This window comes from Equus quagga, chromosome 22 (assembly GCF_021613505.1).
Source record: "Equus quagga isolate Etosha38 chromosome 22, UCLA_HA_Equagga_1.0, whole genome shotgun sequence".
Classification (NCBI taxonomy): Eukaryota; Metazoa; Chordata; class Mammalia; order Perissodactyla; family Equidae; genus Equus; species Equus quagga.
In genome coordinates, this window is record NC_060288.1 from 12,815,365 (window position 1) to 12,831,014 (window position 15,650).

Below are 15,650 nucleotides of genomic sequence, written 5' to 3' on the forward strand. Positions count from 1 at the left end.
TTTGCTAGTTCTTTCTTCTGCCTGCTCAAATCTGTCATTGAACCCCTCTAATGAATTTTTCATTCCAGTTATTGTAATTTAAACCTTCAGGGACTGCCATGGTTGCATAGTGGTAAAGTTTATGGACATCACTTTGGTGGTCCAGGGTTTGCAGGTTTGGATCCTTGGTGCAGACCTATACACTGCTCATCAAGCCATGCTGTGGCGGCATCCCACATAGCAGAACTAGAAGGATGCACAACTAGGACATACAACTATGTACTGGGACTTTGGGGAGAAAAATAAAAAAGAGGAAGATTGGCAACAGATGTTAACTCAGGGTCAATCTTCCCCACCAAAAAGCAAAAAAAAAAAAAACCAAAACAAACCCAAAACAGTACCAACAAAGCTTCAGAACTTCTGTTTGGTTCCTTTTTATAATTTCTATATTTTTATTTGTTTATTTATTTGCTATTTATCACTATCTGTTTATACATTGTTCTCCTGATTCCCTTCATTCTTTTTATGGTTTCCTTTAGCTCATTGAGGATATTTAAGACAGTAGAGTTAATGCCTTTGACTAGTAAGTCCAGTGTCTGGGATTCCTCAGGAACAGTTTCTGTCAAATTTTTTTGTCCTGTGAATGAGCTATACTTTCCTGTTTCTTTGTATACTTTATAACTTTTTGTTGAGAACTGGACGTTTTGAGTATTATGATGTGGTAACTCTGGAAATCAGTCTCTCCTCTTCAGTGAGTGCTGATTTTTGCTTGTTGAGGGCTGCAACCACCTGCTTATTTAGTGACTGTTCCAAACTATTTTTGCAAAGTGTGTATTTCCAGTTAGTTGTGTGTGGTCATGGAAGTCTCTGTTCCATAATCTACGCAGTCAGCTAGTGACCTGGCAAAGATTTCTTAAGTATTTGGCTCCAAAATGGGGGGGAAAAAGGTGGCTTGTCACTTTAAATCTAATAGAAGTCACCAGGTGAAGCCACTGCAGCCCAAGAAGACTGGATCCAAGGCAAACAATTGCCATGGTCCCTCAGGTAACTGCCAACACAGCCAAAAGGTGCAATCCAAAAAGTTTTGAAGCCCAAGGTCCTTAATGCCTGCCCTGGTACCAGTCACCTGCTCCAAGAATGTGGACTACTATCCCAATAGGCATAGCAGTGCTAAGAAATCGGACATGGTAGCTGATGTGCACATATGCTCTCTCACCAAAGACTGGCAGCTCTCCCTTCATCAAGCACTGCCCTGGTTGTTATACATGTCCATCCAGATTCCAGAGTTCTGAAATAGTTGATTCTGATAAATTTTTCCAATTTAATGGTTGTTTTGGTGGAAGGACTGACCTCTACAGCTTCCTAGTCTGCCATTTTGCATGACATTATTTCTCTTTCATCTATTTTGAGTTAATTTTTGTATATAGTTCACATGCTTGTATTTTATAAATCCAAGATGATTTGAGTAAAGATTCTTCCAGCAAGTTTTCCTGTTCCTTTATAACCAGCATAGGAATTCTCAAGCTGTAGAAATGTATTAATATAGCAGGGTAGAGACAGAAATTGAGTTTATAATTGAGCAAAAAGGCAAAACACTAATGCACTATAACACACGGATCAGAGATGGTGTTAGTGCTAATAGACAAGTCTCAGAAACCAAGCTTGGGGATAGGAAATTTTCCCCCTGAGTTCTAGACTCACATATTTTATTGCCTGCATCAACATCTAGTTAGGAACGAATTTAGAGGAATCATATTTCTCAATTTCAAAATTTACCACAAGCTACAGTAACCTAGGACAGTACGGTACTGGCCTAAGGATAAAGAAGACTGAATTGTACATAAAATTGAAAGTCCAGAAATAAACTCATACATCTATGATCAACTGAATTTTGACAAGGGTGCCAAGACAACTCAATGGGGGAGAGAATAATATTTTCAACAAAGGTTCTGGGACAACTAGGTGTCTCTATGTGAAAGAATGAAGTTGAACTCCTACCTGACACCATATACAAAAATTAATTCAAAAAGGATCATAGACCTAAATGTAAGGGCTAAAACTAGAAAATCCTTGAAAGAAAATGTAAATCTTTGTGACCTTGGATTAGGTAATGGTTTCTTAGATATGACATCAAAAACAAACAACAAAAGAAAAAAATACACACCTTGGTCTTCATCAAAATGAAAAACTTCTGTTTCAAAGGATATTGTATTAGCTTGCGAGGGCAGCCGTAAGTAACAAAGTACCACAAACTGTGTGGCTCAAACAACAGAAAATTATTGTCTCACAGTTCTGAAGGGTAGACGTCTGAAATCAAGGTGTCAGCTGAGTTGATTCCATCTGAAGTCTATGAGGAAAGACCCTGTTCCAGGCTTCCTTCCTTAGCTTGTGGAAGGCAGTCTTCTCCCTATGTGTCTTTACATCATCTTCCCTCTATGCACGTCTGTCTGTGCTCAAATTTCCCCATTTTATAGGGACACAAGACATATTGGAGGAGAGCCCACACTAATGACCTCATTTTAACTTTATTACTTCTGTAAAGACCCTATCTACAAATAAGATCACATTCTGAGATACTGGGAGTTAGGACTCCAATATATCAGGGGACACAATTCAACCCATAACACACATCATCATGAAATGAAAAAGCAACCCCCAAAATGGAGAAATTCATTGCAAATCACATTTCTGATAAGGGTCTCGTATCCAAAATATATAAATAACTCTCATAACTCAATAATAAAAAGACAAATAACCCAATAAAACATGGGTAAAGGATTTAAATAGACATTTCTCCAAAGAAGATATACAAATGACTAATAAGCATAAGATGCTCAACATCATTAGTCATCAGAAAAATGCAAATCAAAACCACAAGATGCCCCTTCTCATCCACTAGATTGGCTTAAGTAAAAAAGACAGACATTAACAAGTGTTAGTGAGGACGTGGAAAAATTGGAATCATCATTCACTGCTGGTGGGAAGGTAAAATGGTGCAACCATTTTGGAAAACAGTTTGGCAATTCCTCAAAAAGTTAAACATAGAGTTACCATATGACCCAGCAATTTCACTCCTAGATATATACCAAGAAGAATAAAAATTTGTTCACACAAAAAACTTGTATATGAATGCTCATACTGGCATTATTCATAATAGCAAAAAAGTGGAAACAACTCAAATGTTCATCAACAGATGAATGGATAAACAAAATGAAGTCTATCCATGTAATGGAATATTATTCAGCCATAAAAAGGAAGGAAGCACTGATACATGCTACAACATAAATAAACCTTGAAAACATCATGCTAACTGGAAGAAGACAGCGTCACAAAAGACATATTAAGTGATTCCATTTATATGAAATGTCCAGCATAGGCATATCCATATAGACTGAAAGTAGATTAGTGATTACCAGGGGTAGGAGGAAGGAGGAATTACTGTTAATGGCTATGGGTTTTCTTTTTGGAGTGATGAAAATGTAAAAAAACAAAAACAAAAAAACTAGTAGTGATGATTGCATAACTCTGACTGCATTAAAAACCACAGAATTATACACTGTAAAAGCATAAATTCTGTCTCAAGCTGCTATAGAAACATCTAAATTGGATATCTAAAGTCATCTCAAACTCAATGTGTTCAACACCAGATTCTTTTTCTTCAGTATCAAACCTTGACCTCTTCCTGTGCTCTCTAGAGCTTCGTGAGTAGACCACAATCCATCTACTTACATAAAATAGAAACTCCTGGGTCATGCTTGGCACCTTGTCTCTCCCTCCCCACAATATTTAGTCCATCCCTGAATCTTATCAATTTTACTTCCCAAATATCGTTTTTTTTTTTTTTTTTTGGAGGAAGGCCCACCACCAATCCTCCTCTCCTTTTGCCGAGGAAGACCAGCCCTGAGCCAACATCTGTGCCCATCTCCCTCCACCTCACATGTGGGACGCCTACCACAGCACGACCTGCCAAGTGGTGCCATGTCCACACCCGGGATCTGAACTGGCGAACCCTGGGCTGCTGAAGCGGAATGTGCGCATCCAACCGCTGCGCCACCCGGCCGGTCCCCCAAATATCTCCTTAATTTTTCCACTTGTCCATTATCTTTTTTGGTACATCCCAAAGCCACCATCATCTCCTGTTAACAAAGCTTCTTATCTGGCCTCCTTATCTTTACACTCTTGCCCCTCTTCAACTTGCCGTCCATGAGCAGCTGGCAGTGCTGGATGGCTCAATCCACAGACCAGGCACAACCTAACTACATCAGCGAAGCAGGGCACCAAAAAATTGAGGCAAATTTTTTTGGGAATTTAGGTATTTTGTACCAGTTAGGATACAAAATTTCTGTAAGTAACAGAAAACCCAGCTCACACCTGCTGAGATAATTAGAAAATGTATTATCTCACCTAACAAGTCCAGCATTAGATAGGCTCCAAGGTTAAGCTCAACCACGTCTTAAAGCACCTATGTTTTTTCTATCTTTCCATTCTGCTGCATACCCTCATGGTGGTAAGGTGGCTGCCAGCAGCAAATAGGCAGTATGTTCCTCTATTCTCATCCAGTGGGAGAAGGACAACCTCCTCCCCCAACGATAAGTTCTTCCTGTAGCTTGTATTAGGCAAATTTAAGTTATAGGCACACCTGTGGACCACGGAAAGGGAGAACACTCGCTGGCATGGACTGATCAAAGTTCACCTGTGGACTGAGTGGACAGCTGAACAAAATTTGAGGATCTGCTGAGACAGAGGAAGAGGTGGTGGATGCCTGCCCCTGATCTAACATGACTCTTCTTTTATGCAAACCTTGACATATAGGGAAGGGGCCTCACATACTGCAGAAAGAGGAGGGTAACTTCAGCAAAATGTCATTTACACGAGTCTTCCCCCTCCATATTTCAATACTCAAAACTCAGCTGCACTTGGTTTTCTGTCACCTGACACAAGCAAAATTTAATAATTTATCTATAACTCGGTAAAGAGCTTTCTAATTTTTCTGATTGCATTATGACAATGTTAAAATGTAAAGACTAATGTATGGGATCAGGTGCAGGCCATTCTTTTTCCAGTTAAAAAATATATTGAGCATGATGGCAGAGGTTCCCTAACTATGGGGGTAAACACAAAGTCACAGCCTTCCTTTTTGGGCTCCAAGCATTTAAGCCATATATATCACACATCTACAATTGTGCCAGCCAGCCTTAAGTAAAAAGGAAACATATTTTAGGTGTAGTTACGGGATAAGTTGAAAGACCTGAAACCATTCTTTCAGCTGGTTGGCTTAGAGACATTATAGGTAATTAAGTTACAAAAATCTGCTATATTAAAAATCAAGCACATCTAACTCAGAGATAAGGGACTCTGTGTAATCTTTCTAAAAATGAAGTTATTTATTTGAAAGTGTATGTAAGTCACTAGCAAGCACTGAGGGCCGGGTAATGCATTTCCCTGTATCTGTGTACGGTTGGCAGCTCCTGGCATTATACCGTGGAAGCTCTCTTCCCCTATGTAGTCAGCATCTGTGGTTAGTTAGTTAAAGAGAAAAGCCAGTTAACATAGGGCATCACAAAACTATAATAAATATCCTCAAAACTTTATTTTTAATTTAAAACATATACAAGTCCATCCATCCTTCATTTCTTCAATTATCAGTCTAAGGCCTTTTCTTTGAGTGGGGTCTCCTGACGTTAGTGGCTCCGCATAAGACACCCATTAACACAGCAAGTAGCATTGTCAGTTATTTTCAGTGCAGTGAGGACTCAAGACACTCGTGGAGCAAACTGAGGGCAGAATTCTTCTAGATTTCTGTCCTCCGCCCAAACTTTCACATTTGTTTTGCCTACACCTAATTCCACAGCATTTTTTTCCCTTGATAAAGACCTGTCTTTATCAGGTCTTTCCCAAGCATTCAACTTATTTTCATAGGGATTACAACTCTCTCCACACTCATATTTGTTTGATTTTGGCAATACTGAATTAAATTATGTAATTATGAAACACAATTTGCATAAACAAGTTTGGGAACAAATTACTGACGTTTGGAAAGCGTACAGCTCCGTTAGAGAAGTGAACAGCCCAGCAGGGACTAGCCTATTGAGTAGTTGTAAAAACTGGGTGGGCCTTGAGCATCAGGCATGTTTTCCACAGAACAGAGACTGGTTCAAAGGTCTGAAGCATAGGAGAGCTGAATTGGTTTAAGAAACGAAAAATCTAAATTCAGAGACTTAGCACTCGAACTCACAGGGAGTTAGCCTCGAATCCTCTTGAGAGGAATGCTGAGAAACATCTGACCAAAGCTTTCTGTGCTAGGCCTCTAGTGGGACCCACGGTGCTTCCCTTGGGAGGGTGCAGCGCCTGAGTCCCCTTTCAGCTGTTTAGTGTCACTGAGTCTATCCCTGGTGAATGCTCTAAAATATTAAAATGCGTCTCCCTTTGAAGGAGGCAGGAAAAGAACTGTTCCTAGTTTATGTTTAATAAAGTACTGAGGTCTAAAGTAGCCTTACTAGAGGTCAGGTTACTAAGGATAATAAAACTCTCCAAGACAACCCATTTGCTAACCAACAGGGGGAAACTATCCTGTTTCCTGGTGCCCTCTTGTGATAAAGCAGCAGGTCTACAGTGCGTTATAAAGCTTTAAGATGAAAGTATCTGAAAGAGATCTTCATCCACCTTCATTATTGGTCCGATATTGGTCCGACTGCACACTAGGAATTAACCACCAAAGTAATAAAAGTGGTGGTGCTTGAGGGTGGGCCGTGGAATTAGAAGTATTTCCTCCCCACCCCCTAAATTGTCTAAAATAAAATGATACTGCTTTTAAAAGTAAAAACATCAAAAACACCACCACAGTTAATTAGTAAAGAATTAGTAAATTAGTAATTTACTGGTAACTTATTAGTAATTCACAATTTACTAAGAACTAATAGTAAGTTAATAAGAAGATAGGGTTTACAGGAGGTTCTCGGATGAAGGCCGTTGGTGATGTCACGTGCGTGCCCATCAATAAACAGCAGTCCTTCCTACAGCCGTTTTCCCCACAGCGTGGAGACCCCAGGAGAAGCTGACAGTGCACCGGGGAGAACCCAGGTGTAAATGGACGTGTGCGTATATGCTGGCGGCTTTACAATATGAATATGGATTCCTGGATGCTCCTCCCTTCAAAAGGGGGAGCCTAATCCCCTGCCCTGGAGTGTGCAGTGGACTTAGTGCCTTGCTTCTAACAAATAAAATGAAGTGGAAGTGACGGTGTGCAACTTTACAGACTGGGTCCTTCCTCACTTGGAAGGAAGCTGAAGGCAGCCAGTTGCCATGGCCCAAGGATGCTCAGCAGCCCTGTGGAGAGGCTCAAGCGCTACAGAGCCGAGGCCTCCGGCCAACAGCCGTGGGGGCGGCCATCTTGGAAGGGGGTCCTCTGCGTCCGCTCAGCTCCAGAGGACTGCAGGTTTGCTGCTGCTGGAGTGAAACCTCACGAGGGGCGCTGGGCCAGAACCCCAAGCTGAGCCACTCCTAGGTTTGACCTGCAGAAACAACGCTAAGAGACTAAATGTGTGCTGTTGTGAGCTGCTGTATTTTGGGGTAATTTCCTACACAGCACAGATGGCTACTACAGTGTGTGTTTATGGATGAAGTGAAGAAGAGAACAGTGTGAAATACCCTTTCTAGACCTGAGCTATTCACCTGGTGAAAATTCATCCTGTTGACCCAAGAGCTAGCGCCAAACTGCAGTAAGCCACTGTGATAAAGTGGTTTCTTTCTTCTCCCTGCCCAACTGCTACGTTTTATGTCACAAGCATGTAATGGTCTGTCCTACCATTTAGCACAACTGCCTAGAATATCTGTGAGGAAACCTGAGAGCCGTTTCAGTGAGATAGAGACTATGACCAGGAGAACACTGGTAGCCTGGCTCTGGAGAAGCCCCGAAGAGTGAAGTTTCCAATAAATCGTCTGGCCTTTGGTTCTTTGTCCTGAAGGGTCAGAAACTGCATTTTATCAGAAGTTTCAGAATTCATAGACTAAATTGACAGACGTGGGGGCAGAAGTACACAAACTAAATTTCCATGAGACTGACGTATAAATCAGAAAACTTCTCTAAACATACCATGCGTGGAATGGAGTTCTGGTGCTTTCCTCCAGAGTTCCGCTTCCTGAAGGACAGCTTGGAGGCCATAGTAGCAATCAGAAGGTGGTTCAGTGAAGCTTGCAATTAGAGCCCAAAGTGGCAAGTCTCGAGGTCTGTTCTTCCTGAGCCACAGCAAGTCTTGATAAACTATTACTTGAAGTAGAGGACACTTCTGGTCACTGAAGTGCTCACATCTCTCGGATTCAGCAGCCCCCCTCTGTGGCTAACACTATATATACACTGTCACAGCTTGTTTCTCCAAACCCTTGGTAAATTTCTGTTCACATTTTCTTTCCTCAAATGAGTTGAGATCACCTATCTGGGAAACACTCAGGCTCGCCTCACCACATGTTGATCGAATTAGTTTTACCCCTGGGGGTGTCTTATTACCATGTCCTTGGGAGGAATCTCACTGTTGTCTTCACACCACCTGTACAGGTCCCATCAGGGGACATTTATTAGCATATCAGAGCTTGTCCAGAGATAATATTTTAGAACTAGCATAGCATTTCAAAGGCAGTTTTGTAATTTCTGATGTCTTATCTAGAAAATTTCCAAGATCAACAAAAGCCTAAGTTGATCATTAGGGGTTGAAAAATGAATAAATAGCAGTTATCAAAAATAGGGCATTTGGGGCCAGCCCCATGGCCGAGTGGTTAAGTTCATGCGCTCTGCTTCCGTGGCCCAGGGTTTCACTGGTTCAGACCCCAGGAGTGGACATGGCACTGCTTATCAAGCCATGCTGAGGGGGCATCTCGCATAGCACAACCAGAAGGACCTACAACTAGAATATACAACTATGTACTGGAGGGCTTTGGGGAGAGAAAGAAGAAAAAAAAAATAGGGCGTTTATGTGATGTTTTCCTTTCTCAACCCGCTATATGTAGTAGTTCAGCTTGCCAACTTGAGTCATGAGTATTCTTACCACAATCAAGTCACTCAAATTTGGAACAAAGGCCGATGTGTTTCAGAAATTCAAAAGTAGTTTTTACTATCCACAGTTAAAAATTAAATTTCAAGGGGCTGGCCCCGTGGCCGAGTGGTTAAGTTGGCACGCTCCACTGCAGGCAGCCCAGTGTTTCGTTGGTTTGAATCCTGGGCCAGGACAGTGCACTGCTCATCAAACCACACTGAGGCAGTGTCCCACATGCCACAACTAGAAGGACCCACAATGAAGAATATACAACTATGTACTGGGGGGCTTTGGGGAGAAAAAGGAAAAAAATAAAATCTTTAAAAAAAAATTAAATTTCAAGAGAAAGTATTTTAGTATTTAATGTCTTAGTATTAATCAACATTGATTAATTCACAAGTTGAAAAGTATGCTCCATTAAATGTATGCACTTGAATTACTTAAAAAACTTGGAATTACAATAAAATCCTCAATATTTTGCCCATTATATAATTAAATAGAATTATAACAATAATTAGTGATTAGTAATATACCAAAATAACTTCATAAATTTATAAATACATCAAAATCTCTTTTAGTTTGTCCTCAGAAACCGAGAAATACCACTCAATGGTCATTTACTTGACATTTTCATCAGACATCACTCTTTTTGACTTTGTAGTTTCCTGAACACGTCTTTCTCTGATTATTTTTGTTTTACGAAAAAGAAAAAAATTTTTTTTTCTTGGAAACAAAATGAAGCCTAAATTAATTCAATAGCTGTTGAAATTTCTCCTGAAATTTTAAACAGCTACAAATCCACAAAAGGAAAAGATAAACACATTAGCTTTAATATAGCTAGTACACAATAAAAATTAAAAGAGCTATTTTGGGGAAGTTAATACAAGTAGAAAAACTGATAAAGTATGTTCACTAAAAGTAGTGTCATCAACATTTTTATTTAGTTTAGTATATGCTAGAATATAAATACACAACAATTTGCCCTTTCTTATCATAGGGAGTCTTTTTTCTAACTAAAATTTGTGGCTAACATTTTAAATAACAAAAGGAAAATAAAAGAAATCAGAAAATTATCAGGAAAGGGGAGAGGATATAGGAAAATAATACATTTTATATAAATTATGGAGGACAGTTACAATGAAAATCCATTACTTTCCTCTGGAACTCAATTTTACAAAATCAAGTCAACATGCATTATTCTGTCAACTGCTAGGAGTGCCGAAACACTGTGGCCCTTTCAAAAGACAGTGGTCAAAGACCAGTGTCATCTCGGCATCACATGTTGGTCTTAGTTCTTAGCTGGAGTGGAGCCTCCCTTCATAGTCTTCTTTAAGTGGTGGTAGTTTGGCAAGATTTTCATCAGGAAGTCCAGCTGGAGTGTCTGGGGCTAAAGAGTAAGACAATTAAGAAATGACTAGCAGAAAGCAAAGTTAAGAGTACCAGGTAGAAATGATTAGCAGGAGGTTGTGGAATTACAGGTGATTTTCACTGACTTATTTTAGCTAACCTTTTTTAAAAAAAAATTTTACAATGAACATATATGAAGTTTGGTAATAAGAAAAAGCTAAATTATATATATATATATTTTATATAGAAAATTATATATGATTCAGTTTTCAACCTTGTTTTTGTAGATTTCACCCTGGCTTCTGAAAAGTTACACAGTTCCAATTACAGCAGACAACAGAAGTAAGACACCCGGAGCGAACGGCTTTCCACGGCCTCACAGCACAGCTGCGATTCTCATCCCATCTTCGTTCGGCTGGGCCCATACTTCCCTCGTTGTGAAATTCCCTTGGGGTGCTCGTGAAGAATATGGATTTTGAGGCCCTTGTCCTAGACACTCTAATTCAGTAAGTCTTGGGAATCCTTTTCTTAATAAGGACCTCTATGTGATCCTTATGACCAGTGAAATTTGGAAAACAGTGTTGCATACCATTGTGTATGAAACTTCGGATATTCTTGCTCACTCAATTCTAATCTCCCTGCCCCAACTCCAGCTTCTTTTCTCCCTCTTCAATCACTTTTGCTGTTTGCAGAAAGTTAGTGAAAAAATACTGGATTTGTTCTTATTTCCTTTTTAGTCTATAGAAGTAATACTTGCCTATAATAATAATAATAGCAAAAGCCAAACATTACAGAAATAGAATAACCCAGAAAGAACTGGAGTTTTAATTTCTGATAAAATATGGCTAAGAATCAGAGGCAAAGTGATAAATGTCTTGAAAAATATTTTCTTTGGGGGAGGGGAAGGAGGCTGGGGAATTAGAGAAATATAGCTAGTGTGCCAAGCAATGAAGCTGGAACCTTCCATCAGAATGTCTTCTGTCCAAAGGAAGCCCCAAATGCCCTACCTTACTCATCTCCTACTCCAACATGAAACTCCAAACATGTACTCTTCCTTATTCTTGGTTATTAGGAGGGGATAATTTCTCCTAAGTCAGGAAAATATCCAAACACACTTGCATATTCACAAGTTGTGTTTATTTTCAAGCCAAATGATACTTTAGGAGTGACAATACAGTTTGTAAGATTGGTGATGCATCTTCAGCGAAAACGCCTAAGACCGGGAATGACAGCTCCGGATTTTCTTTTCCCAGAATCAATCTGTCATTGTCCTGTTTGTACATATCTTTGATATTAACTTAAAGACTAAATAATTCCACTGCAAATAAATTCTAGTTTTAGGGATGTTTCTCTGATGTTTTATTTTAATCATTTGCTTTTTAAATAGCAAACTTGCTGCCCCATTAAAACAATTATGTGGTATTTTGGGAAGATAAGCAGCCCTAGAAAGAATTTTTTTAAAGAGAGGTTCTAAGCACGTACCTGTGGTCGCTCAGTCTGCACCCGACGAAGGCAGTCTGCACCATAGATCACTGTGTTCTCAGGGATGACTTCAAACGTATTCAGGTTGCAACAAGCCCCGATGATGCAGCCGCTTGTCAATATCACATTTCTGCCTACATATGCTGCAGTAAAAACATAGAAAGAACTGCAATTTAAGACGTCAAATGATTAGAACACTTTTTTCCTAAGATGATATAAGTATAAAAATGCAAACTAGCCTTAAGAAAAAAATTAAAGAAAGTACTTCAGAGTTTCTGCAGTCATGCGCCGCATAACCATGTTCTGGTCAATGACAGACCACATATGTAAGGGTGGTCCCATAAGATTAATAGCATGTAGCCTAGGTGTGTAGTAGGCTACACCATCTAGGTTTGTGTAAGTACACTCTGATGTTTGCACAACAATGAAATCTCCTAACAATGAATTTCTCTGAACGCATCCCTATCATTAGTCATTAAGTGACACATGAGTACAACACAGAGGCAGGCACCAGACTAGTATCAGATGGATTCAAAACAGAGCTCTGCTGCTGGCCGGTGGTGTGACCTTGGGCAAGTCACTGTAAATTCCCCAAGAAAGTTTCTCTCTAACATGGAGAGACTGTCCTACTTCACAGTTTGCTGTCAGGAAGAAATGAGACAGTAAATGTGAAGTGCTGGGCACAGGTTTGATGCATAGTAAATATATAATGAATAGAAAATGATGAGGACAGTGATGATAATAATAATAATTGGTAATCCCAATGAAAATAAAAGCCATTAAGTAGATTAACAAAAAGTTTGATTTTATTATTTAAAAAAAGAAGCATTTTCTTTCATGTCAATCAAGAAAGATAAACCACACACCTTAAATTTACATAATGTTATAAGCTAATATGACCTCAATAAAATAATTTTTTACAAAAAGATAAACCATTATTCTAAAGAAGCCTCATGGCTCAGGTTCTTTCTGGACCTTAGTGGGACGAGCTCTTGGAGCTGCCTCCCGGCCATGGAGGTGACTTTACATGGCCCTCTGCCTAGCCCCACTTATCATCACTAGCCGCCATTTGTTTCTGATTAGCTAGCGTAAGTAGTCCTGAAATTAACGAAAGCAAACTGCTAGGGAGACTGATCCATTTTCTTTAATTCTACAAGAACATTAATCAACTAAATTATCATTGACACTAGTACGTAGAAATATTTTTCAAATCTTTCACCTGAACTTTAGGTTTAATTCAATTCTGATTTAAATGCACACAGCTGAAATTTTAATTTAATGTATTAAAACACCTTACTAAGTTAGGTTCCTTAAAAGCAAAGAATTAGTCCCACAGCTATTTTAGTCCCCTTCCAACCACACCTTTCTTCCCAGCAGCCCACTATGCCGTAGCTTGTCCTTAGGTTGTTTTCCAGTACACCACAAAGAGAAAGGAGGCAATCACTTTTCACAATAAAATTCCCAACATAGCTTACCTTTTGATTCAATAACATTATTATCTCCCATTTTCATGGCTTGGGAATCTGTAAGCCGGAGTTAAGTAAACATTGTAAATATGTTCACCTTTTTTTTTTTTGTCTACTAACTTACTCTGTCCTTATCCTGCACTGGGGCGGTGGATGGGGCATGGGAAAGGCCACGCAGGCTTGGCGTGGCCAGAACCCCTTGCTCATGGCAGTCGGAAAGTAAAGTTTGAATCTTTACATATAAATATCTCCAAGTATAAATAAATGGCTTCTACGTTTTTTTAAAGAAATGAATATCTGATACCCCAATTCTACAGTAATATATTTTCACAACTGTTTTAAGAAAATTAAAACTACCTATCACCCAATCATTTAAAGATAACACTATTTATTTAATGGTTTGCGATCTCTTTATATAAATACATATAATTCCCTTTACATAACTGGGAATCAGACTGTATGAACTTTTGCAGCTCACTTTATTCGGTTCACTTAAGTTGGCAAACATTATTCCATACCATTAAAATCTTTAAAAACATATATATATATATATATATATATATATATATATATATATATATTTTTTTTTTGGTGAGGAAGATTTGCCATGAGCTAACACCTGTGCCAATCTTCCTCCATTTTTTGTATGTGGGATGCTGCCATAGCATGGCTTGATGAGTGGTGTGTAGGTCCATGCCCAGGATCCAAACACGCAAACCCCAGGCTGCCGAAGTGGAGTGTGCAAACTTAACCCCTACACCACCGGGTTGGTCCCCTTTAAAAACATAATTTTAATTGACTGCTTAATGGTCCTAATGGTCTTTTTTATGCTTGTAGTTTAATTTATTTAAATATTTTGCTATCATTAGACATTTACATTTTTTCTTTCAAGTATTTTCTGTTATAAAATAATGTTTTGCTGACACCATGAAAAGCTTTTACTGTCTTTTTAGAGTATAAAACCAAGCAAAAGAACTGGTGGCACTCTATGGGAAAAAAAACAAAGAATGAGATATTTTCACTCCCATCCACCATTCATTGCATCAGACAATATACTGTCAACTTAGAACTATACAGGAATCAAATGGACAGAACTGTGGTTCTTAAGTCAGGATAGAAGCCAGGATTACTGTTTCTGGGTCTACTGCCACTCAGTCATTGCTACCTGTCAATGAGTTGTAGCAACAGGAGCAAGAAGGTACCTAAAGATATGTGTGTGTGTGCACATGTGTGCACACGCATGCACAGGGGCACCTGAGAAACGCACACTTCCTTTACTCGGTTATCCAATGGAAGAGAAGTATAATTTTTTTGATGGACTGCAAATAAGTCTTTTCAAAGAACTGGGGATGGCCTACTCCTAAAATGTAATTTATATACTTATATTTTATATAATATAATTGATAGGTAAATCACGACAACTTCTATGGAGGAGACCTGGATAGTAAAAGATAGCTGGGAACGATTATCGTAAATTATTGAAAAGGATACAACAGCCAACTTCAAACACATTATTGGTGCCAATGATCATAGGTTTGGGGTCTGGATCTTCAGTGTCAGGGGTGATGTTATCAGGATGACTATAAAAGGAAGAGATAAATCATCAAAAAGTCAATAATGCAATAAACAATCCTCCTGTTTTAAAATCTGAGCTCATTCTTTCAATTTTACTTCCATCAAGCTTAAAATATATAACTATGAGAAAACTGGAGGAGGAGAATGCAGCGGAGCAAAATGGCGGGGTGAGCTGACCCGGGATTCTCTCCCCTCCAAAATACAACAAAAGATTGGAAGAACTGAATTTCAGAGAATAAACATAATGCCAGCTCCTTAGAGACCTACAATACCAAGAAGGCGGAGATCATAAACCTAGCTTTACACCCTCGGAGGCGCTGGAACAGTAGGAGAGAACATCGCTCCCTCCCCTAGAGTCTGCGATCGCTGTGGTGCAGGACGGGAAGGAGCGGGGGAGGGGCCGCGCGACTGGGGATCATCCAGGACTCCTGCCGCTGATTCAGTGGAGACCCGCTGACGGGGGGAAAGCTTCTGTCGGTGGGGACCCCATAAATCAAGGGCCTTGGGAGACCAGAGAACAGAACTGATCTGAACCCAGACCGGCGCCTGTGAGTAACAGCCCCTCCCCCCCCAGGAAAGCCAGTGGGCGCAGCCATCTTGCCCCAAGGCGGAGAGCTAACACGCTGCTCTCGACCCCCATCTAGTGGCGACAGGCTGTAACTGCAGCTGAATTCTACCACCATGAGAAAAAACCGCTCCTCTACCATCCAGCAATTTATAAAAGCCCCAGACCAGAAGGAAAACAATAAAAACACAGAATTAAGTCCTGAGGACT

At 39.7% G+C, this 15,650-nt stretch overlaps 1 protein-coding gene across 2 annotated transcripts in view; it reads right to left on the reverse strand.

Moving 5' to 3' along the window:
- Positions 1-9,341: 9,341 nt before the first annotated feature.
- The window catches only part of DCTN6 (dynactin subunit 6), a 25,269-nt gene continuing 18,960 nt past the window's right edge, over positions 9,342-15,650 (reverse strand). For both annotated transcript variants that reach the window (XM_046648795.1, XM_046648792.1), the window contains exons 5-7: positions 13,310-13,357; positions 11,835-11,977; positions 9,342-10,392 (exon numbers count right to left, since the gene is read on the reverse strand). In XM_046648795.1, coding sequence (XP_046504751.1) covers positions 10,294-10,392; positions 11,835-11,977; positions 13,310-13,357 — 290 coding nt within the window. In that variant the 3' untranslated portion in view covers positions 9,342-10,293. The remainder of the gene's footprint in view (positions 10,393-11,834; positions 11,978-13,309; positions 13,358-15,650) is intronic.